The sequence below is a fragment of the Bolinopsis microptera genome, chromosome 8, assembly GCF_026151205.1.
Source record: "Bolinopsis microptera isolate Bmic1 chromosome 8, MBARI_Bmic_1.0, whole genome shotgun sequence".
NCBI lineage: Eukaryota > Metazoa > Ctenophora > Tentaculata > Lobata > Bolinopsidae > Bolinopsis > Bolinopsis microptera.
The window spans coordinates 15,008,401-15,032,447 of NC_087079.1; the positions used below are offsets into that span (position 1 = coordinate 15,008,401).

Here is a 24,047-nt window from a genome sequence, read left to right on the forward strand (position 1 = left end):
ACATGTTTGATACCGTTATGAAATATGAACCCCTCATAACCGGGGACTACCATGAAAGTGATATCGCTGTGTCGTTGAAAGACCGTACTACCCGTCAAAGATGTACCTCATCACGACAAGCAGTTATGCTTGTAGGTGAATACTGAATATGCACTAATATAGTTGAACTACTGTATAATACTCCATTCAAAATAAACCGATTCAAAATATTTAATAATATGAAGTAGCTATTGAATGGTGAAAATTCTAATATGGTGAGCAACGAAAGCTCACTTTGGCAATTCATTTACCAATAACGTTTACTTGCAATCAATATAAGATATCACTAAATCTGCGATCCTGAAGCCCGCAGTCACTGGGCACGAGGTCATTGGGCATAATACTCATTTATGCTCTATAGCACGAAGCACTGCATAGCAGGGCCGGGCACAATTATATTACAACGTCCTGGGGTCAGTTTTGTTCCTAAAAATCAGGTGTATGCGTCTTGAATCAGGATGCCATGAATCTGTATAAGTTTTAAGTAGTTTCATTCTACGTTTAATATTATTATTTGGTCGTTTACGTTAAAGTTATATTTGACCATCTTATAGCCTCACCCTAAAAAATCCCACTTACTCAATATGTAAAGGCAGGATAACCTACAATCTTTGTTTTATTAGTAAACTTGAATATCTTGCAATATCTTGAATATCTAATGCTATAATATAGACTTTAAACCATGCCGGATGTAACTTTAAGAAATCATGGATCTAAAAGAGAATGATGTGGAGGTAAGAGGGGGTATTTAGTAGTTAGAAATCAGATCGATGTAGCGGAAAAAAGCAAACCCTAGCATTTAGTAAAGAGAGCAAAAAGTGATTTTATAACCAAACTCATACAATTGTCTCGCCCATCGCCTGACATTTTAGGGTTTTTAGCCCCTATCAACTCTAATTTAAAACTTAATTGAAGCAAATATTTGTCGCTTTGCCCTTATCAGAGGGTCTATCATTTTGAAGTACAATCGAGATCGGCTTTTATCTCCTCTGAGTAACACAAGTTATTGCCGACGTTTCGCCCACATGGCTCCTTCAAGTTCAAAGGCGGAAACATATACTTCGTTACGTAATAATGTCCTGGTAAATATCCATATGAAGGTAAAACTCTAAATAATAATAATATGGTCTGTTAAAAGGGAAAAGGTTTTAAAATGTACAAAAGGTACAAAAGTTCAAAGCAATAAATTGAGGTTAGGCCATAGAATCTAAAATTACTGTCCATTATTTTAGAGCTAAAACTACGCCCACACACAGCGTCCAAATAACAGGTACAACACACAGTGTGACTGTACTTCCTTCTTCCTATCACTTTCAAGAAATCTTTCGAGGACTTCATATTTGAACGGTTCATCAGGAATTTCTTTTATGTCAGAGTGTGAGATAATTTAAAACGTTTAAAATGATACTTCATGCTTGACCCGTGCTGTTCTCTAGAACTTTAAGGGTGTGAATTGTGAATCTAATTTTGCTTAAGCATGAAATCCAGCCCTTCTCGTTGGCTAATATTGGTCACGTTATCTATCAGCTGACCGTACCTCGTGACTGGGTCACTCGGTGACCACGTGCCCGACTGACTGGTGCCGTACCATAACGTTAGGTGTGGCTTCTTCAACAATGTCAGGGTGAAGTGTGACGGGTGGGTCTTTATCGATGTTACTTGAACTGTCCAGGTGTGTGGTATCTTCCTTCTCCTGTTTAAAGATCAATTCAGCCCCTGGCTCTGATGATACATGAGTCTTTTCTGTAGAAGGCTGATTAGGTGGAGATATGACAGTAACGAGATTTGGTGAATAATTACTACAGTCATATCTCTTCAGCTTGGAGATATTTACCACCTTTTCTAAGACGAGTCTCAAACTTTGGTTTAGCCGTTTGTTGGTCCGCTCAGCTTCCGATGAAGATCAACACTCATAAACCATATGTGTATTTGCAGTTCAGAGACTTCAGCACGGCTTGATAGAATGTTGCGCGGAAACCACGGGCATTATCGCTGATTATCTCCCTCGGGACACCATGAATCAGTACCCATTTATGCATAATCAAAGCAATGTTTTGTTCTGCTTTCTGACTGTTGTTGGCTGTAGCAACAACGTATCCGTAGTAAGCATCGGTCATGCTGATTGCTGAGGATATTATACTTGTTTCCTGAAGCTGCCAGACCAAGCTTCTCTGGTTCTATGTGGTCTAACACGAGAATGTCGTTGAATTGATGAGCTATGATGTGCTTTCTTTTGGCCTTGGAGTAAGCCTGCGGTTGTTTTACTCTTCCGCACGTGATGCAAGCTTTGACAAACAACTCTACGTCTGGGGACATTCCAGGCCAATAATAGTGTCTGCGACTAATGTCCAGTGTCAATTTTATTCTTGGGTGGTTTCCCATCAATGAGGCGTGGCACATCTGCAGAACGGCTTCTTTATTCTCATCGGGTAAGCAGATAAGCCATACATCTTCCTCCTGCACTTTGTTTTTCACAGGCACCCATTTCCGCATTATAATGCCGTTCGTTAGTTTCAACAAACTCAATTGTTTGAAGTAAGAAACCATTTCTTTAGGCGCTCTGAATTTTTGAATAGTTGGTGGCTTTTGTCCGTTGAGAAGCCATTGCTTGACCACGCTTAAAATGGTGTCGCAACTTTGAGTATTTTGTATCGCTGAGATGAGATCGTCGGAAAAAAGTCGGGCATCTGATCTTCAGGGGACTGGTTCACTGGAGTTTCAATCGGCGGTGATATTACATTGTTAGGAATGGCATTGACTTTGACTGAACATCAATCAGATTGCACAAACATTTTTCCTGATCCAGTTTAGGAGGTTGAAGGCTGTGTGTATTGCTGACTCCGTTCAGCTTCAGTGTTTTGTTCCGTTGAGAGAAGAAACTGGGCGGTATGAGCCTCTGATTATCAGTTGATGTCACTTCCTCAGAGTTATTAGTCGACGACTTTCCATCGTTATATTCAAGTTTAGAGCTATCGTACGTCCCTGTGTGGTTAACCTTACCTTGGGCAGGTCTCTTCTCTTTTGGTATTCTTTTAAGCTCGTTCTGCGCATCGAAAATCGTAGTAACTCGATTAAAAAATTCTTCGTGCTTTCGTTGTTTCATGATTATGAATCTGTGATACGGCTTCGTCCTCTTCGACCGGATCCTTCTCCCGATCGCACTGGGTTGCCACTTCTCTGAACTGTTTCTTGAACGGGAAACGGGAAATAAAATCAGCAATTGAGTTCTTGGCTCCTGAGAGATGCTCGAAGTCGAAGGAGTAGTCAGCAAGCGCTTATAATATCTTTCTTCTGAGTGTGGGGTTGTTCTTCGAGAATATCGTGTCGAGCCTGGTGATCAAACAAAGACAGTCAGTTTTAACTTTGAAATGGGTTCCTTTTTGATAAAGTTTCCAAAACTTAAAAGTCTGTCTGTCTGTCTGGGTTAATCAAGAAGACGGTAAGAGTTACGGGGCTGGTTTTTTTCGGTATAGTGCCGACAAAACTATGAGGAAGCCAAATGATTAAGGTTTTTTAAATCTGCCAGTGGTAAGTTTTGTACCACAAATGTGACATAAAATGGCTCACATTTTCTTCCTCCTCGCTCTCTCTCCCATTACTGCATATTATGTAGCGTTGGTAAATATATCATAATTAGGTTAGCCTCGATATATATACTGTCATGACCGCAAACGTCAGATTTATGTACAACTTATAAAGCAATATGATCCCTTAAATACTTATTTGTAGAGATATTGACAAAAATCAGTTATTTTGGCTACACGCATGAGGAAAGATACCAAATTGGGCAACTACTTTGGTCTTTTTTTGCCGAGTATTGTGCTCAAGTTATCAAAATGTGCAGTTGTAGATCGGGTGTTCTCTTCCAACATGGGTTTTCGGCATAAATCCAGAAGCACCCGGTTCATGGGTACATAATTTCTACAAGTTCTTAAAGTTAGATCCGGCATGGTGTAAAGTCTATATCATAGTGTTATCTGGTCCTAAAAAGTTGCAAGATATTCAAGTTCACCATTTAACGAAGATTGTAGGTTATCTATTATTCTTTACATGATTATTGACTCAACTTCATAGTCGAAACCTGTATTCTTTAAAATATTTAACGGATGGGCTTTCAAGCTCCAGACAGTAGAAAGGTAGAAGTTGGAGTTCAAGGCATTTACAACTACAGCCTCCAAACCTTTATGAACCACCTAAACGTAAACACTAAAGAAAAAAAGGGCTGTATGAAGATCGTTAAAATTAGCATGAGGGCATCGTACACCATCTATCTGTCCAGAAACACTATCTATATCGTATGGGCAGATGATTGGGAGTTAGTCAAGAGGCTAGTAATAGCATAGTAGGAGAGTATTTGGACCCATAAAACATGTTTGATACCGTTATGAAATATGAACCCCTCATAACCGGGGACTACCATGAAAGTGATATCGCTGTGTCGTTGAAAGACCGTACTACCCGTCAAAGATGTACCTCATCACGACAAGCAGTTATGCTTGTAGGTGAATACTGAATATGCACTAATATAGTTGAACTACTGTATAATACTCCATTCAAAATAAACCGATTCAAAATATTTAATAATATGAAGTAGCTATTGAATGGTGAAAATTCTAATATGGTGAGCAACGAAAGCTCACTTTGGCAATTCAAACCAATAACGTTTACTTGCAATCAATATAAGATATCACTAAATCTGCGATCCTGAAGCCCGCAGTCACTGGGCACGAGGTCATTGGGCATAATACTCATTTATGCTCTATAGCACGAAGCACTGCATAGCAGGGCCGGGCACAATTATATTACAACGTCCTGGGGTCAGTTTTGTTCCTAAAAATCAGGTGTATGCGTCTTGAATCAGGATGCCATGAATCTGTATAAGTTTTAAGTAGTTTCATTCTACGTTTAATATTATTATTTGGTCGTTTACGTTAAAGTTATATTTGACCATCTTATAGCCTCACCCTAAAAAATCCCACTTACTCAATATGTAAAGGCAGGATAACCTACAATCTTTGTTTTATTAGTAAACTTGAATATCTTGCAATATCTTGAATATCTAATGCTATAATATAGACTTTAAACCATGCCGGATGTAACTTTAAGAAATCATGGATCTAAAAGAGAATGATGTGGAGGTAAGAGGGGGTATTTAGTAGTTAGAAATCAGATCGATGTAGCGGAAAAAAGCAAACCCTAGCATTTAGTAAAGAGAGCAAAAAGTGATTTTATAACCAAACTCATACAATTGTCTCGCCCATCGCCTGACATTTTAGGGTTTTTAGCCCCTATCAACTCTAATTTAAAACTTAATTGAAGCAAATATTTGTCGCTTTGCCCTTATCAGAGGGTCTATCATTTTGAAGTACAATCGAGATCGGCTTTTATCTCCTCTGAGTAACACAAGTTATTGCCGACGTTTCGTCCACATGGCTCCTTCAAGTTCAAAGGCGGAAACATATACTTCGTTACGTAATAATGTCCTGGTAAATATCCATATGAAGGTAAAACTCTAAATAACAATAATATGGTCTGTTAAAAGGGAAAAGGTTTCAAAATGTACAAAAGGTACAAAAGTTCAAAGCAATAAATTGAGGTTAGGCCATAGAATCTAAAATTACTGTCCATTATTTTAGAGCTAAAACTACGCCCACACACAGCGTCCAAATAACAGGTACAACACACAGTGTGACTGTACTTCCTTCTTCCTATCACTTTCAAGAAATCTTTCGAGGACTTCATATTTGAACGGTTCATCAGGAATTTCTTTTATGTCAGAGTGTGAGATAATTTAAAACGTTTAAAATGATACTTCATGCTTGACCCGTGCTGTTCTCTAGAACTTTAAGGGTGTGAATTGTGAATCTAATTTTGCTTAAGCATGAAATCCAGCCCTTCTCGTTGGCTAATATTGGTCACGTTATCTATCAGCTGACCGTACCTCGTGACTGGGTCACTCGGTGACCACGTGCCCGACTGACTGGTGCCGTACCATAACGTTAGGTGTGGCTTCTTCAACAATGTCAGGGTGAAGTGTGACGGGTGGGTCTTTATCGATGTTACTTGAACTGTCCAGGTGTGTGGTATCTTCCTTCTCCTGTTTAAAGATCAATTCAGCCCCTGGCTCTGATGATACATGAGTCTTTTCTGTAGAAGGCTGATTAGGTGGAGATATGACAGTAACGAGATTTGGTGAATAATTACTACAGTCATATCTCTTCAGCTTGGAGATATCTACCACCTTTTCTAAGACGAGTCTCAAACTTTGGTTTATCCGTTTGTTGGTCCGCTCAGCTTCCGATGAAGATCAACATTCATGAACCATATGTGTATTTGCAGTTCAGAGACTTCAGCACGGCTTGATAGAATGTTGCGTGGAAACCACGGGCATTATCGCTGATTATCTCCCTCGGGACACCATGAATCAGTACCCATTTATGCATAATCAAAGCAATGTTTTGTTCTGCTTTCTGACTGTTGGTGGCTGCAACAACAACGTATCCGTAGTAAGCATCGGTCATGCTGAGGATATTATACTTGTTTCCTGAAGCTGCCAGACCAAGCTTCTCTGGTTCTATGTGGTCTAACACGAGAATGTCGTTGAAATGATCTGTGCTTTCTTTTGGCCTTGGAGTAAGCCTACGGTTGTTTTACTCTTCCGCACGTGATGCAAGCTTTGACAAACAACTCTACGTCTGGGGACATTCCAGGCCAATAATAGTGTCTGCGACTAATGTCCAGTGTCAATTTTATTCTTGGGTGGTTTCCCATCAATGAGGCGTGGCACATCTGCAGAACGGCTTCTTTATTCTCATCGGGTAAGCAGATAAGCCATACATCTTCCTCCTGCACTTTGTTTTTCACAGGCACCCATTTCCGCATTATAATGCCGTTCGTTAGTTTCAACAAACTCAATTGTTTGAAGTAAGAAACCATTTCTTTAGGCGCTCTGAATTTTTGAATAGTTGGTGGCTTTTGTCCGTTGAGAAGCCATTGCTTGACCACGCTTAAAATGGTGTCGCAACTTTGAGTATTTTGTATCGCTGAGATGAGATCGTCGGAAAAAAGTCGGGCATCTGATCTTCAGGGGACTGGTTCACTGGAGTTTCAATCGGCGGTGATATTACATTGTTAGAATGGCATTGACTTTGACTGAACATCAATCAGATTGCACAAACATTTTTCCTGATCCAGTTTAGGAGGTTGAAGGCTGTGTGTATTGCTGACTCCGTTCAGCTTCAGTGTTTTGTTCCGTTGAGAGAAGAAACTGGGCGGTATGAGCCTCTGATTATCAGTTGATGTCACTTCCTCAGAGTTATTAGTCGACGACTTTCCATCGTTATATTCAAGTTTAGAGCTATCGTACGTCCCTGTGTGGTTAACCTTACCTTGGGCAGGTCTCTTCTCTTTTGGTATTCTTTTAAGCTCGTTCTGCGCATCGAAAATCGTAGTAACTCGATTAAAAAATTCTTCGTGCTTTCGTTGTTTCATGATTATGAATCTGTGATACGGCTTCGTCCTCTTCGACCGGATCCTTCTCCCGATCGCACTGGGTTGCCACTTCTCTGAACTGTTTCTTGAACGGGAAACGGGAAATAAAATCAGCAATTGAGTTCTTGGCTCCTGAGAGATGCTCGAAGTCGAAGGAGTAGTCAGCAAGCGCTTATAATATCTTTCCTCTGAGTGTGGGGTTGTTCTTCGAGAATATCGTGTCGAGCCTGGTGATCAAACAAAGACAGTCAGTTTTAACTTTGAAATGGGTTCCTTTTTGATAAAGTTTCCAAAACTTAAAAGCGTTGACCAGAGTGAGTAGTTCTAACTTGGTCTGTCCCCAGTTTGGAGGAATAGACTTTGAAAATTATCCAGCTACTCGCTGTTCACCGTTGATTCTTTGTGATAAGTGGGCTCCCATCCCAAACTTATTTCCCTCAACAACTAGTTCGTAGGACTGTTCCTTGTCGTGCAGGTCGGGTATACACAAGGTAATGCTGTTCGTCACAGCATCCTTCAACTTCTGCAGATTTTCTTCACATGCCTGAGTCCATCTGAATGTGACTCCTTTCCGCAATAACTGGTACATACAGTGAGTAAGACCAGCATATTGGGGAATCCATTTCCGATTGAAACCGAAGAACCCGAGCAAGCTTTGCAGGGACTTTCTATCTGTAAGGGCCTTTAAATCAGTAAGAGCCTTGACCCTGTCTTTGGTTATTCGCAATCCTTCTCCCGATTGTGTGATTCCGACAAAGTTAACTTCTTTTCGAAGGAATTAGTGAGATCTTCCTGGAGAAAGCTTCATTCCAGCTGCAGTGAGTCGTTGAAACACTATCTCAAGTCTGGATAATTAAGTGAGAGTATACTGTATCAGATGCTAACAATAAATCGTCTAGGAAGTAGACAATCGTCTAGGAAGTAGACAATTCCTAAGGCATTCCTGTGGGATACTGAAGGGAAAGGAAGCAGTTCTAACGAGCTCTTCTCAAACACAAGGATATAACTTGTGAACTCGGCTAGTATATATGAAACATTTGTCATGGAGTTGTAGAGGGAGTTATGTGCCTCGCCGGGCTAAAGTAGTGGATGACCTTGCTGTACGGCAAGTTAAACAAGGATCTGAAACTACTAGGTTTCGTACAGACTCAACTCTGCACCCGTGTCAATATGTTCATTATATGCAAGCCTCTTGATTTATATTACCTTTTACGAGAGCTATGGGCAAGTCCCCATACAACGTAGTCCGATATAGTTCCACTGCGTCATAATATATCTGAATCTGGTATATATCTGAATCAGTATAAATGTAATAAACAAGAACCTTATCAGGTCAAATAACATCGGGAACAACATCTGGCGTTAAGATATAAGAGGTCAAGTTACTTTTGCCAGACTACTTATCGAAACCGACGACCTCTGCAAGAAACCCCAGATATGGATGGATGACAGTTTTGATTTTATTTTAGACTTTTCAATCTGTTTCTAAGGCCGATAAGCGAGTAATATTCTTGTTACGATGAGTAGTAACTGTTTTGCCTTTATTTATCCAAGTTCGGACAGCATGTTTAATATGGAGCGCGCTGAGTGTCTATCGCCATTTTCTGGTTAAATATATAAAGTTCTATGTCATTATTGCGGCGCAATCTAGCTAACCTGCCGCCATGCGTTTGATATGCGGCGCGCGCTGCATCATGCATGCAATCTATTTATAGAAAGCATATGGTACTTTTCATACCATTAAGTACTTAGTATGAACTTGAAGATTCAAACTATTACTTGCAAACTGCACCTTTCTCGTTTTTCGTATAAGATCAGAAATGCCTTTCAATTAGTATAGCCGTCAGCTCAGCGGCGCTAAGCCTACCATTCTCAATTCTGCTACACAACCTCAATTGTGTTATTGAACATAAAAGCAGGAGGTCAGCAAGCTCCAAATTCAAAATATGAAATATAGCTAATGCCGAAACTATCGTTAGTGCCAAAACTATCGTTTTTGTGTTATGTAGTGCCGCAACCACCATTATATTAGTGCCGCAGCTATTGCTAGTGCCGCAGCTATTGCTAGTTACGTAACTAGCAATAGCTGCGGCACTAGCAATAGCTTTTTGCTGCAGGACTAATATCAATGGTATTTGTGGCACAATTGATATTTTATTATGTGTCGAGGCGACATATTGTTTATTTATTGTAAACTGCTAGGCCAGTGTTATACATCAATGATAACTGAATCATTTGAGTTTGCACTTATCGATGAATGATAAAAATATAATTACTACAAGTACAGGTTGGTCCAGAAGTAACTGCACACACGCAACCCTTTAACACGTAATTCTTCTTAGAATTGCACAGAAATTTTAGAGATTATAGATATAAGTCAAACTTAGATTTCCTGAAAGTTTCGTCAAATTTAATCAATTACAGTGGGTGTGGCTTTCAGCTAGAAACTTCAAATTTCTAGACACATTTAGTTTGATAATTGAAGTGCTTTCTCAAAATTTCAAGTTGGTTGTTCACAATTTAACCGAGTTATGACCCTTTTAAGATCTTGCAGATACATGATCCAGCACTTACTTAGGGTGCTGGGTTTTAATACTTTCAACACTACTATATCAAACTGTATCAATTTGTATATAACAAATAATTTGAGATCATGAATACGATGTAGTTACATTGAAACGTCGAGTAATCTCCTTTCCCTAATAAGAGCATTTTTACTTGTCGCAACAACCGGGATAAAGATAATTTTACCCAGAATACACTTACTTAGGGCAAGTTAATCAGTGATATGTTCACTCAATCAATGCCCTGATTGGTTGGAGACTGATTGTACGACAGCAACCGAAGCGCTATAACGCGAATTTCTTCGGTTTTAAGAAACGTCACTATCAGTATTCACTCAAAGTTATCAGATCGTCATCCACTAACATGCTCGTTACCGTTATGAGGCTCATTGTTGCTCGCAAGCAAATTATAGCTCCCGATGAGATTACTGATTGGGTGACGAAATCACTGATTAAGTGCCGAGATCACGTATCTGCAATATCTTAAAAGGGTCATAACTCTGTTAAATTGTGAACAACCAACTTGAATAGCGAAAAAGAGTAATTAATTGAATTAGACGAAACTTTCAGGAAATCTAAGTTTGACCCATATCTATAATCTCTGAAATTTCTGTGCAATTCCAAGAAGAATTACGTCAGTTTATTGAAGGGTTGAGTGTGGGCAATTACTTCTGGGCCACCCTGTATTACATAATATAGAAATACCATTATATTAGTGCCGCCACCACCATATTTATATTAGTGCCGCAGCTATTGCTAGTTACGTATAGCTGTACACTGTTATAGTAACTAGCAATCGCTGCGGCAGTGATTTAAAATTCAATGATAGTATTAGTTGCGGCACCAATTTTGAATGTCGAGGAAATATTTTGTTTATTTGTTGTCACTTGTACACTACTACTACTATTGTAGGGTTGAATACAAAGTACTATACTACATACTGTTTGTTCAGTGTTTTTGATAGATGTTTTAAATATGAAATATGGGTATGAATTATGATAAATTTGTTATAATTGACTGTAATTATTTAATTTATACATTATATGTTCTAGTTATGTAAGTAAAGAGCGGTTTTCTTTTGTTCATTGTTTTCGATGCTAATATAAAATGAAAAAAATTTCGATACCTGCAAATACATATCACATATTGCATATGCTAAAACCGATTACGTTGCAGCGCCGCGCACTCAATGAGGCTTCTCACGGCGAGGGTTCTTACTAATTTGCTCGCCCAAAAATTTTACGTGACTTTGGTTTTTTATGGTTTTGCAGCCGTACAAAACGGTTTTACATAAACCCTAATCCCAACCCTAACCATAACCCCGAAGCTATCCATAACCCTTACCACAACCTTAACCCTAATCCGAGCCCTAAACAATCGAATTCATGTTTTACTAGCCTGTCACGTGACCAAAAAGCATTTTTACCCTACGTCATGGGGGGTGATTCGGAATCAGCGTCCAAAATTACATCGATTCAGATCAATTTCATACCCAAAGGGCCTTTTAACAAGAATTTTCTTAAAATTTGGGCGAGCGATTTAGTAGGAGCGCACGACGAGATGCGCTACTGTGCCGCGCCGAGCTGCCATGAATTGACATCGTCAATTAACCGATTACGGAGGAATTAGCGAGTGCCACAAACGTCAAACGTGTGCCGCAGTGCCGCACACCGACATCGTGTGCCGCAGTGCCGCAATCGTGTGCCGCAGTGCCGCACACCGACATCGTGTGCCGCAGTGCCGCAATCGTGTGCCGCAGTGCCGCAATAACGTGACAAGGTTGTCTCGCATTAAGACTCATCGAAAGTAGTTCAGCAGGTATATATTTAAGTTTAAGGTATATATTTAAGTTTAAATCATTATAATTCAATGTTAAAGGTGACAGGAATAAGAAATAGTTATGCGGAGGTTTTTAATGTTTAAGAAATTTGCGCAAAATACGCGCCATGAGCAGCAGCTGTCATTCCGCTGAATCTCTATTCTATTATATGTTTATATATGTTTATGAACATAATAGCCTGAGGTCCCTTAACGGGTGATACTCGTAAAATATCTGTTCCATATATTGACCGGCGCGCGTCCTGGTAGGTTGTAAACCTACAAGAGGTCCCCAGGTAAAAAAATATAAAAGCATATCCAACCATCAAACATTATGTTACAGTTAAAAGCATCGAATTTTGCCCCATTTTGCTCTATTTTGATTATTTTATCAAGCAACTCCAATATCCACCAAATTTTTCGGACAGTTGTAGATAAAAAGTTGTCATACGTTGTATGACCCGCCGCGCACGAAGTGCGCGGCTCCCCCTGTAGCGTCGAAGACCGTGGGGGTCACCACGTGATACAAATAAAAAGCCCTATTGAAAGGTTTTCACAAATTTTCAGAATGATCTCATTTAAGGAACTAAAGATATGACAGAATAATACGACAAAAATCAACGAATTTTGTCAAATTACGCGACTTTTACACATAACATACTTTTGCTCAAAAAACCGCGCACGTCACCATCAAACATGGCACGAGTATCACCCGTAAAATATCTGTTCCATATATTGACCGGCGCGCGTCCTGGTAGGTTGTAAACCTACAAAAGGTCCCCAGGTAAAAAAATATAAAAGCATATCCAACCATCAAACATTATGTTACAGTTAAAAGCATCGAATTTTGCCCCATTTTGCTCTATTTTGATTATTTTATCAAGCAACTCCAATATCCACCAAATTTTTCGGACAGTTGTAGATAAAAAGTTGTCATACGTTGTATGACCCGCCGCGCACGAAGTGCGCGGCTCCCCCTGTAGCGTCGAAGACCGTGGGGGTCACCACGTGATAAATATAAAAAGCCCTATTGAAAGGTTTTCACAAATTTTCAGAATGATCTCATTTAAGGAACTAAAGATATGACAGAATAATACGACAAAAATCAACGAATTTTGTCAAATTACGCGACTTTTACACATAACATACTTTTGCTCAAAAAGCCGCGCACGTCACCATCAAACATGGCACCTAGGCAAAACTCACTGATCATTCCAAAAATAGGTATGACAAATTTGGTACTGTGAAAATTCTCACAGTCTCTAGAAAACAATGGTACAAAAATTTTAAAAATCTGAGCAAGTTTATTTTTATCGTGCACCCCCTAGCTAAAGGCAAATATAAAGATGCAGTTTATAGTTTATATCTCCGCCAAAAGCACACTCCCCCAAATTGTGCGCATTACTGTTACCTGGGGACCGAATAGAGATTCGGCGGAATGACACGCTGAGCGCCGCCCAGTAAGAGATCGACCATGATACATGATAGACGAAACAAATATGTTAGTTTTGAGAATGCCCGTTGACTTGCTCTTACCAGATGAGCCATGGTCGCGCTTGCAGTAGCGCGCGCCCGCCGTGATATAAACCGGTTGGACTTGAGGTCTAGAGCTCCCTTAAACCAAAGTTTAGTTACTTTTTGACGGTTAACTGACATGCTTATGATGAAGCCAAATATTGTTATATATTACTATTAGCTCAGTGCATGTTATTGTTTGAGTGTAGGACACTGTTTGTGCTTACTGGGCCGCGCTCAGCCTGTCATTCCGCCAAATCTTTATTCGGTTAATGAACATAATAGCCTGGGGTCCTCAGGTAATGTTTGTGCAAGCAAGTGAAATCATAACATTAACAAGGTGACAAGGTTGCATCTAATAAATGTTCTTAAAAGATATAACCAGTTATGTTACCCTCATAATATTTATTGTCTGTAAGAAGTAAAAGTATTGAAAAAATAACAAATCAAAAAGGCGGTATTGTTACTTCAAGTTCAATGGTTTTCGTAAGAAATGCAATGTATAATTAGCAACATGGTAAATCAATAAATATAAAATTAAAATTTACAACAAACTCGGTTAATGAATTACAATTTAACAAATACACTCACTTTAAGGAAGACCATGTGTTCCTCAAAACATTTGTCTAACGTTGAATCGTGGTGACGTTTTGTAACACTCACAGTGACCCACGTTGTTCCCCATTAACCAAACCGCATACAACAAACCAGTGCAGTTGTGACCAAATCTTACAAACAATAGCTACTGTTAATTAAGCTGACAGTGAACGCTACATCCTAATATTTCATCCCTAACCTAAATGATGACCCCAGATATAAGCTGACAGCTCTATTTGTAGTCTATCTGTAGGGCCTGTCGTGAGATCATGGATCGCTTAGGTTACACAGATAGACTCTATCTGTTAACTCGTTTTTCCTTCTTCTTTTAGAACGAAAAAGCAGCGAGTATGTTAATCTTAAAATGATTTAAATGATTTACGATAAATAAAAATGCTCCAATACAAATACAGTCCTTTTTTAAACATCCAATGTTTCACGTTGTGTAGCTGCTTGATCGTGATGACGCCTCTTTATGACGTGGTCACATGGCGGTCACGTGACATGACGGTCACTCGGATCAAATCTTTATCAGCACAAGTGTACCACTTATTCTGTGACATGAAACATATCGAATCAATAAAACAAGAGAGTCAGAGGATTCTCTCTCAGGTTTATCAGGTTACTCTCAGTCGACGGGAGAGGACCCAGCGCTCAGTTCACAATCCGGCTCGTACTTGTCGTACTCGTGGCGCGCGTCACGTGGCGTGATGACGTCACGTGATTGTGGTGTGATGACGTCATGTGATTGTGGTGTGATGACGTCACGTGACTGTTCCGTTTCATCATGCGAAGGCGCTGTTTCCACCGGAGAGGCGGGTAATTCATCGCGTGTTACTTGATCCATACTCGGCTCCGTAGGTGTATCGATGTGGAGGGGGATAGGCGAACTGCTTGGTGTGGGGTCCTTCTCTGGAGTATCACCATTCTTTGACCTGGGAGTACAAATTGTCAAAATCTTAGCTATTGATGTCATTTATAGCGTTACTAATGTCATAAGTCATGACACAGTTGACAATTCTACAGAGTGACAGGCTAAAAAATAGGTCGATTAGACTTCGGTTCTATTCCTACTGAGGGTTCGGTATCATTAAAAATGTCACAAACCTCGAATCAGATATTATTTCAGTTCTGTCTGGATACTGTAAAACCTCCGGCTTGTCCTCCAAACCGAGTTGAATAATTGGGGGCATCTCCAACTTGCGTCTTCTGATCACTAAGTTAAGAGTGCTTCCACCGCTCTTTATCTTATCCACTGCTTCCTGGTGCGACACCTGATAATTCAATTATCAGTACAAATTATTGGGAACTGAGTATGGTGACATGCCAAAGACAGGTCAAATAAACGGCTGAATCTGAATCTGAAAGGTAGCAAATTCTTCTTACCTCGTACATACTCTGTCCGTTAATCTCAATAATCTCGTCACCTCTTCTCAATCGGCCGTCTCTGTCAGCTACTCCTCCTTTACCTATCCTCAGAACGAACAGAGTGTCCTCCTCTTCGAAGGCTTTACCACCCCGGATACTGAACCCGAACCCTCGCTCGTCTCTTTCCAGCGCAATGGCAAGCTGGGGTGAAAGGAATGTTAACGGTAAGATGTAACTGGAGGTCGACTCTCAAGGATGCTTGTACTTGTAGTTTGTCATTTTTCATTTGCCAAACATGATGATGATGCCTGATAGGAAAACCAGCAGAATTCAGATAGAATATTCACCTCTTCAGTTTGATTTCTCCATTCGGAATCTTCGTCCTCCTCCACAAGTTGAGGAGTCCCAACACCTAGGACCACGGAAGTTCCGCACTTCTTGATCAGTTCCACAACTGTTCTGTGTTGCAGTCCGGTGATAACAGTTCCTGGGTTAAACTTTCATGATGCCTCTTTTACTTTGGTCTTGGTGATTGTGTACCGTGTGTGTGTGTGTGGTTTTGGGTGTTTATTATCTGTGCCTGTGAGTTATGACAGGTGGTTAGTAAAAATCTGAGCTAAAGAGTGAAAATTGCACAATTTGATCTGAAACCTTGCAAATCTCATATCACTTATACGTTAAAGTTCCCTCACCATTGACAGTAATCACACTATCTCCCTCCAACAGATCTGCGCACCTTCCAGCCGGACTGCCTGCAACCACCTTTCCAATCTTGAAAGTGTCCTCTGCGCGCAGCGAGCTGTGGATCACAAATCCGAAGCCGTCTTCAGGCTCCTTGGTCAATGTTACGTTCCGCATGTTTACTAGTTTATACCTGCAGTATGAATTATATATCACCCGGTATTGAAATTGAATATTTTTATCTGCGTTCTAAATTGATTTATACTGTTCAATATCAGCCGGTATTGGAGAAATTTATCTGCGTTCTGTAATAAATTTATAGTGTTCAATATCAGCCGGTATTGAATATGTTTATCTGCGTTCTGAAATTGATTTATAGTGTTCAATATCAGCCGGTATTGGAGAAATTTATCTGCGTTCTGTAATAGATTTAAGTAATGACTGGGATGGGAAAATGTCTGCGTAAAAAAGAAACGGACAGCAGCACCGAATACCGATAGAAACCGTCAGAAACTGGATTTATTAATCATTAATCACGCGATGTAACGTACCTGGACAAGTCTACATTAATGTCAGCAGGAGGTTGGAGACCGGACACATTAAAGAGAAGTTCTGGGTTCTTGTGTCTCCTCACCACTAGAGATATCTTACCCTGGAACGATGCTGCTTGTCCTATCAGGGACAGGACACCCGTGTGGTATGCCCCTAATACGCTCTGACCTGGGGAGAGATTGTGGTGAAATATTAGATATGATTTTTATCTGATTAACTGAAGCTGAAGATAAGTCTGTTTGGTTTGCGTTGTTTTAATTTGATATTCATAGTTCATATTCTGTTCTATCGACATCAAATGTTGATTATTTGCAATAAAGTTAATCAAGACTGCCTTGGTAGATAAGATAAAACAACGAGGTTATTTAAAAATTGCGGCGGTGACATGTCGTTTGTATGTCCACGAAATGCTCATATTTTTACTGTTTTTCGTTTTGCTACGCCATGTGGCTATTCTGGAGCTGAAGGTTAGTTGGACTGACGCCGCCGTTAAAGTGAATTTAAGTTTTTGATCCAGGAATATAGCATGGTTTAGTACACTGTTCACTTCTATCTAACTGTGGTACAAATTGCAATGTGATGGCAGCTGGCGTTTTATCTAGGTCAAAATTTTATAGTTAAGGCAATTTACTACGTGTTTATTTAATTCTAATAACGGTTAATTAATCTTTAGTAGGAGTAAGTATTATAAAACTTAATCATATTAAATATTAATTAGCTGTTGGTCTGTTACTTAAATTTACTTATAAAACTAAGTAAGTAGTTATGTGGTATTTTCTGTGTAGCGAGCTTTTTATCTTAATATCTCTAATCTTATCTCTAATATCTCTTAATATCCCTGATTGTATAAAGTCATTTTTATTAGGATACGGATAGTTTATCATTGACCGGCAAATCCCAATCATTTCCAGTTACTTTATAACAAAACGCTATTTTTACAAATGTTTGCATTTAAATTTTATTTCATCATTCGATTTCTGTGGCCTTACAACGTATTTCATTTTTGTAAAGTAGTGTGTGATTGGATAAATAGTTATAAATTGGGTTTCATTCGATATTTGCTGTATTTCACTTGGCAGCGTAGAGATGAAACATAACGAGAAGAAATACGAGTATGACGTCATACCTGGTGAAGATGATATATTCGATGATACAAGTTCACACAAGGAATCTTGGACAAAAATGGATAAGCTCTTGTTGATATTTGGTTGCCTGTGCGATTTTTCAGATGGAACAGAACTTGATTTACCTGGTTTGTATAACACTTAAAGTTTTAACTTGTTACAATTTTATATGCCCATATAGGGTATTACTGATCACGTGATGAAATGCCCATATAAGGTAACAAACAACTGTAGAAGTGTGATAACCATCCTCCATATCTTCAGGAATGATGACACAACAAGTTTCGTGTGACATTGAACTGTCTTCATGGAAAGAAGGATTATTGGAATGCAGTGTGTACTTAGCCTTAGCCATTTCAACTTTCATTGCAGGACCATTGTCGATAAGGTAAGGTCACAAATTGCTGTATTTTGCCCAATGATTTCAATTGCTATCGTCTATGTTGTAGAAGCAGTCAACCATAGGCAAGTGCAAATATTCGAAATAAGTATGTAATGAACTTTCATCTCAGATTTGGAAGACGAAGGTTGATTCTAATCTCGCTCTACCTGAGCGCTTTGAGTACAATAATCTGTGCTATAGTTGCAAACTTCACCACTCTCCTTCTGTCTCGGGCTCTCCTCGGCTTTTGCTGTGGACTCAGATTCAGCACTCTTTATGTTTGGGCTGCTGAACTGGTCTCTAGTAAAGAGATTATAGCCAAAATATTGATGATAACAGGCATAATGTTCCATATCGGGGGAATGTGGTCCTCAGTGTTGGGATATTTGCTGCTTGAAAGGGTTGGATGGAGAGTGTTCCTTCTTTTCTCGTCATTACCCGTCGTCATTCCGCCAATCTTCATGCTTCACTTCTGTTTCACAGAGAAGGTATGTCCACAAATAGAAGATGATCAAAACAAGAAAGAAACAGTGACCACCGTTCCAAACTTTGCTGCCAGAACTGCAAAACTCGGGCTGTTCATAGCTTTAGTCACTTTCAATGGCTGGCTCACCACCCTCCTCGTTCCAGCGTTGATCCAGCTGCTAAATATCAAGGAAGCAGGACCAAACAGTGACTGCTCTATCACAATGACTCAAGGGCCGGAACTCTTGTTACTGGGACTCGTTACCTTCGCAGCCATACCCGCTTCATTACTCACGCACTGGATAAAAGATAAGATCGCATTTCGCAAACTGCAGGGTATAATTGCATTGATTTACACGGGAAATTTTGCACTGATGCTCGCACAACAAAGCTTAGCAGTAGCGATTTTGACAAACTTCATAGCTAAGTTCTTGTACGGAATTACTAGTTTGAGCTACTGTTATGTCCTCTTCGACGTTGACTACTATGGAACAGATAAATTTGTGCTAGGCTCTAGTATTTCGTCCTCAATGGGCTTGATAGGAGGAATGGCTGGGTCGGCTATGATCGCGTTTGCTCCCATATCGTCTGTTATAATCACTGCCTTGGTGCTCAGTGCTGTTCAGATGATAGTGATTCTTTCTATGACAGAGCTATGACATAGAAATGTTGAGCTGTTCAATAGAGATGGACAGAAGGTATACAAACAGACATTTTGATTTAAGTGTTTCATAAAATTTATGTGTTTTATTTCCCCCCGATCCATGAATCTTTTGCTGTTAGGCACAAAAGATTCAAGGACAAGGGTTAGCGAACGAAGTGTTTTATTTTGTTGTATATTATATATATTTTTGTTTGCGTCCGCGCGCACATTTCTCTGATATGAACAATCAAAATTTCTACGAAAATCTTGTCTGATGTCACGACCGAAAATGATATTCTTGATAAAGGAGCATTTTCAAAAAAGCTATTAATATTTAGCCCTCTACTGCCCTCATTTATCATCAAGTGGTTTTTAAAAACATATACATTTATACGTTACCATCGTGGTCCTTGAGCACCCTCAGTTGATATATTTATAATTTTTGAATAACAACTAATATTTGACGTAATTTGGAGGAACAAAAGCCGATCAAATATGAAACTAGTAGGCTTACTAATATGGCAAACATTACTTTTGGTAACAGTGCAGAGTAGCGAGATATTCGAGATCTATAAAGAGCAGTACGACGAGGCAGGATGGAACGTTGCTAGGGAAATGATCGGAGACATCATCTCAGAGGATGGTCAAACTTTCCGACCAAGTTATAGGCGAATTCTCTCCACGATAGAGTCTCAACTCTGTTTCGAAGAAGATCTAAGTAAGGATGATAGTTGCGACCCAATACGAAACTGGATACCTGGATGCAAGTGTAAAGATGAATTCGCTGCTCTAAAAGGGGACTGCAAAAACGCACCCTGCAAAATTCTACGACTAATCAAGACAAACGGTCCCAACATACTACAGGGTGTCGCATCCGCTGAAAGTTACGAAGAACGCTTCAGAGTTCTCATGGATTTGATTGAACAAATTTGGAGGATTCTCTGCGAATGTCGAGGCGTAGTAGGGGCAACAATTAACTGCATCAAGGGTTACAACGGCTCAATCTTACTACGGCTCCTCCACGTTGATCTCTCAAAGTTTGAAGAAATCGTGAATCATCTGGACTGGGATAATATGGGAGAAATAGTACACGGTTATTTAGACGCTATCTGTGGACAGCACAAAGGTGAAGACTGTCTTGATGTTTTCAAAACATGGCAGATCAATATAGGAGCCCTCTTTGATAACACGTTTAATAACACGGACACTTGTCTTTCTTTAATTCGAGTTGAGGAAGATGTAGAAAAATACCTCAACTCCCAGATCTACAATAGCGATATGTCTAACACCACGGTCTACGTCAACGGGATCGCAGATGCTCACGTGAAAGTGGAGGAAAAGCTTCGCTGTGATGCTGACTGTGCGGAAGATATGCGGGACGCGTTCTACTTCAGCTGTTGTATAAAACGGGTCGGGGAGACGCTCACTTCCGAGGAGATGAAGGAAAAGTTTATGAAACTGTTTGAGAACGTTTGGAGTCTAAACCACGCAGGGACACCGCCCAATTTGCGGGGAGCTGTGAACAAGTGCTTCTCTATCCACAGACCAGCAAGCTTCTGTGGAGATAAAACCGATGTGTACAGAAACATGGACCAGAAGTGCGATGCTATGGGAAATTGAGCAAGCGTATTTTGTTTTATATGATAACTTCGATGGATAACAAACGTTTATTGACAAGAGTCTATTGTTTTCAAAGGAATTGGGGACTCACTTTTCATGATTGAATATATTATGATTTTATGAGGGAAATCTTTCAGCGCAGTAAGTTGGCAGAAGAGTTGAATGTTTTATTGTATTACAAATCGTCATCAAATTTAATTGTCTCGTACGTTACAGTATTGAATAAGAGATAATAATACAACTTTCTTATAACCTAGATCTAGATCTCGGCTTGAATTGTAATTTGTACAATTAAATGCACATCGTAGATTTGATAACTTGGAGAAAAGTCAGGAGATCAAAACAGAGCATACCGTTTACGGTGCGAATTTCATCGTAGATTTGTAAGAGACCCTCCGCAGGACCCTCCGGAGTCACGTGACCGATAGCAACAGGGATACCTTGCTCTTCTCCACCAATAACCTAATGGAAAGGGTTGGGTTAATTACAAATAAGCTGAATTAATGAACCGATTAATCAAAAATTGAGATTCGTTTGCGACCAAAAACTATCATTATTAACTCGAATGAATATGCGTTAAATACTAAAAATCATGCAAACGTGAACTTACCTTGAAGCCGAACCCATTGTTATCCTTCTGCAAGTTGACCTGAACATCCTGGTACTCGCCCGTGCTGTCCCACGAGTGAGCCCCCTGGTTAAACTGGGTGATGGGGTCCCAGCCCCCAGAACCAGCTGACCTAACAGGACTCTCCCAGAGTTGATGGTGCTGGCGATCACTGCCACTCTGCACCGAACCATGGTCTGATATCCTGTTGGAGTCCATCCCGTAAACGGGGACTGTAAGCGGCATGCGCGGCTGAGTCAGAGGATTTATCTGGGGTGGGTTGGCGCGCGAAGACGTCATGACGTGGTTGTTGTGGGGGAGGAGTGGTTGAGGAGGGAGGGGCTGTGGAGGAGGCGGTGGAGGGGGAGGTTGCCGTGATCTGAAGGAACGGTTTTTCTTGTCTTTCCGTTTTGTTTCCGGGTCCGCCCTGCTGACGAGAAGCAGGGTTCGAGTGTGAGGTGGAATCCCCTTTAACAGGTGAACCGTTTCTCCGTGGGACTTGTTCGCTAACGGCTCGCTGTTTATCTGAAATGAGTTGTGTTAGTACTTATTTTGTCCAACCTTTTTTTTTCTTAAAAAAGTTTAAGATGATAAGAATTGAGAATAGATATAGTAGGTAGGTAGGTTTTTTGTGTCACGTGAGTCGTGTCACATGGACAAAGGAAAACATCTTAATCATCTGTTAATTTTTTGGAAAACAAATAGAATAATATATAGCAATATAATTTACAACAATGTATATTATATATATATATAATCGACCAGATTTGAATCAACAATTAATTGAGTCCATAGGACTCATAATTAGCTAAGCTTTGATACAAAGCATGCGAACTCAAAGTCGCTTTCACAACTTTTGTCAACTGAATTGACAGAAGATCTGGTTCCTCTTATACACAGGAGAACCAGCTTCCTGATAATAAATGATAATTTACATTTAAAAAAATTGACAACATCTGAATAATTTTGTTGGGTCTTATAAGATATATATCTCCGCATACGTTTGCACTATTTGACGATTGATTAAATTATGCACTTTCAAATGCGCGCGCCAAGCATTCAATTTGAATTCTATGGTAATTGATTTGAATAAAAAGCAATTTCCCGGATCTTATACATGTGTTAAGTAGTTCATGCTTTTCTTTACTTGATCATTGATCATGATGCGCTACAACATACTAACTTATCGTTTTGTTGTGAGTGCTTGGTGCAACCACCGACTTGGCTCCCGATAATGATATTAGTAATCCGTTATATCGTTGAACGAATTATGATGCTGATATTATGTTGAACATGATTGTCGAGTAATACGAAATGGACCATATAAATGTTATTATGACTTACATTACCTACTACGGATTTCACGACAGCCATTTTATTTAATCTTACAACTTATGTTAACTTGTAAACAACTATTCCTTCGCTTCACATGGCTTTTGTTCTTTTAACTGCATATCACCACACAGGCGCAGGCTACGGTATCCGGTCATTTAACTTTTTAAATTCGAATAATTAACAATGGCAACCCCTCCATTTGGTGCTCCGTATCGCCCCAAGAATGATGAATAAAGAACCATTATTTGATATTTTGACCAACATGAAACGATCATTAATTGTAATTTTAAATGGCAATGCGTACGGTTGATTGTTGATGGAAATCTAGCGTCCGCTAACCGGCGCAATTCTTGTTTGTTTTATTTCACTCATTATATTTTTAAATCAAGTCACTGTGGGTACACAGTGAGATTCGCAGCCTCGTCCACTAGCTGCTGTAAGCTCGATATATCTCCATTGAATGTCACCGGTACCTCCCTTCAACATGATATAACCAGTATCTGCTATATCATCTCGCTGAGGAAACCTTTCAGATAACTCTTTGCCATTGTACGACATTTTATATTTTCTCTTGAGAACTTCTATCGTGAAATCGAATGTCGTCTGTTTCTCAAAGTTTAAAAAATTGAACGACGGATGGACTTCACTACCCCATTGAGGATAATCAGGACTTTTGTTGTTTATGATAAGCGGGTAAAAGCCCAGCGGCCTGAATTCAACATGAACCAGATAGTATTCGTCCCGTAATGGATCAACAGGTCCCATGATATTGATACTGAATCTCTCTGTAATTCGATCTTTGTAGGATGCCGACACTTTCAAAACATCTCCCACACGTAGTGGTCTGTTAAGTGGATATTTCTCGACAGCAATTCCATCTTGTGACTGAGCCGAGGAGTGGATCTGAGATTAGGAGGAGTGGATATAAATTTACACAATCCTCTGTACAAAGGTCGTCTTTTATCTCGTTGGACAGTTTGGCCGTGGGCTTGATTGTTATCTTCACTTTCTACCCCTCATTTACACATTGATATCCACATTTGTTTAGGTACCTCTCTGAAGTACCACACTTTGAAATTTCTTTCCTCGTGATCCCATTGTTTTTATTCTTGTCGCGTTTATACCAGCATCCAATCTTGGAGTTAAATCCCATATTCACACAGTTTCTGTATCGTTTCTTTTGCTTCAGGAGTCTGCTTTTATTGTAACTGGCTGTAGCAGCAGAATATACAACTGTAAACGCAAG

At 39.8% G+C, this 24,047-nt stretch overlaps 2 protein-coding genes across 5 annotated transcripts in view; one reads left to right on the forward strand and one right to left on the reverse strand.

The window, feature by feature from the left end:
* Positions 1-13,735: 13,735 nt before the first annotated feature.
* LOC134819350 (membrane-associated guanylate kinase, WW and PDZ domain-containing protein 1-like) overlaps positions 13,736-24,047 on the reverse strand; it is a 49,147-nt gene continuing 38,835 nt past the window's right edge. For all 3 annotated transcript variants that reach the window (XM_063829271.1, XM_063829272.1, XM_063829270.1), the window contains 8 exons: positions 21,470-21,991; positions 21,213-21,321; positions 16,625-16,793; positions 16,085-16,266; positions 15,740-15,879; positions 15,411-15,593; positions 15,132-15,298; positions 13,736-14,959 (listed from right to left, as the gene is read on the reverse strand). In XM_063829271.1, the coding sequence (XP_063685341.1) occupies positions 14,653-14,959; positions 15,132-15,298; positions 15,411-15,593; positions 15,740-15,879; positions 16,085-16,266; positions 16,625-16,793; positions 21,213-21,321; positions 21,470-21,991 (1,779 nt within the window). In that variant the 3' untranslated portion in view covers positions 13,736-14,652. The remainder of the gene's footprint in view (positions 14,960-15,131; positions 15,299-15,410; positions 15,594-15,739; positions 15,880-16,084; positions 16,267-16,624; positions 16,794-21,212; positions 21,322-21,469; positions 21,992-24,047) is intronic.
* On the forward strand, positions 17,703-21,009 carry LOC134819351 (solute carrier family 22 member 1-like). Of its 2 annotated transcripts, none has more exons than XM_063829275.1 (3): positions 17,703-17,877; positions 18,014-18,137; positions 18,262-21,009. In XM_063829275.1, the coding sequence occupies exon 3, from the start codon at positions 19,735-19,737 to the stop codon at positions 20,857-20,859; it is 1,125 nt and encodes a 374-aa protein (XP_063685345.1). In that variant the 5' UTR covers positions 17,703-17,877; positions 18,014-18,137; positions 18,262-19,734; the 3' UTR covers positions 20,860-21,009. The 2 variants fall into 2 exon arrangements, with proteins under 2 accessions (XP_063685345.1, XP_063685344.1); XM_063829274.1 differs by having other exon boundaries at positions 17,709-17,877.

Bases quoted from the DNA above. Each gene is read 5' to 3' on its own strand.
- LOC134819351 (XM_063829274.1), top strand. From the start codon at position 17,712: ATGAAACATAACGAGAAGAAATACGAGTATGACGTCATACCTGGTGAA. The intron at 17,878-18,013 runs GTTTGTATAACA...CCATATCTTCAG, and splicing joins AACAGAACTTGATTTACCTG to GAATGATGACACAACAAGTT. The intron at 18,138-18,261 runs GTAAGGTCACAA...CTTTCATCTCAG, and splicing joins GCAGGACCATTGTCGATAAG to ATTTGGAAGACGAAGGTTGA.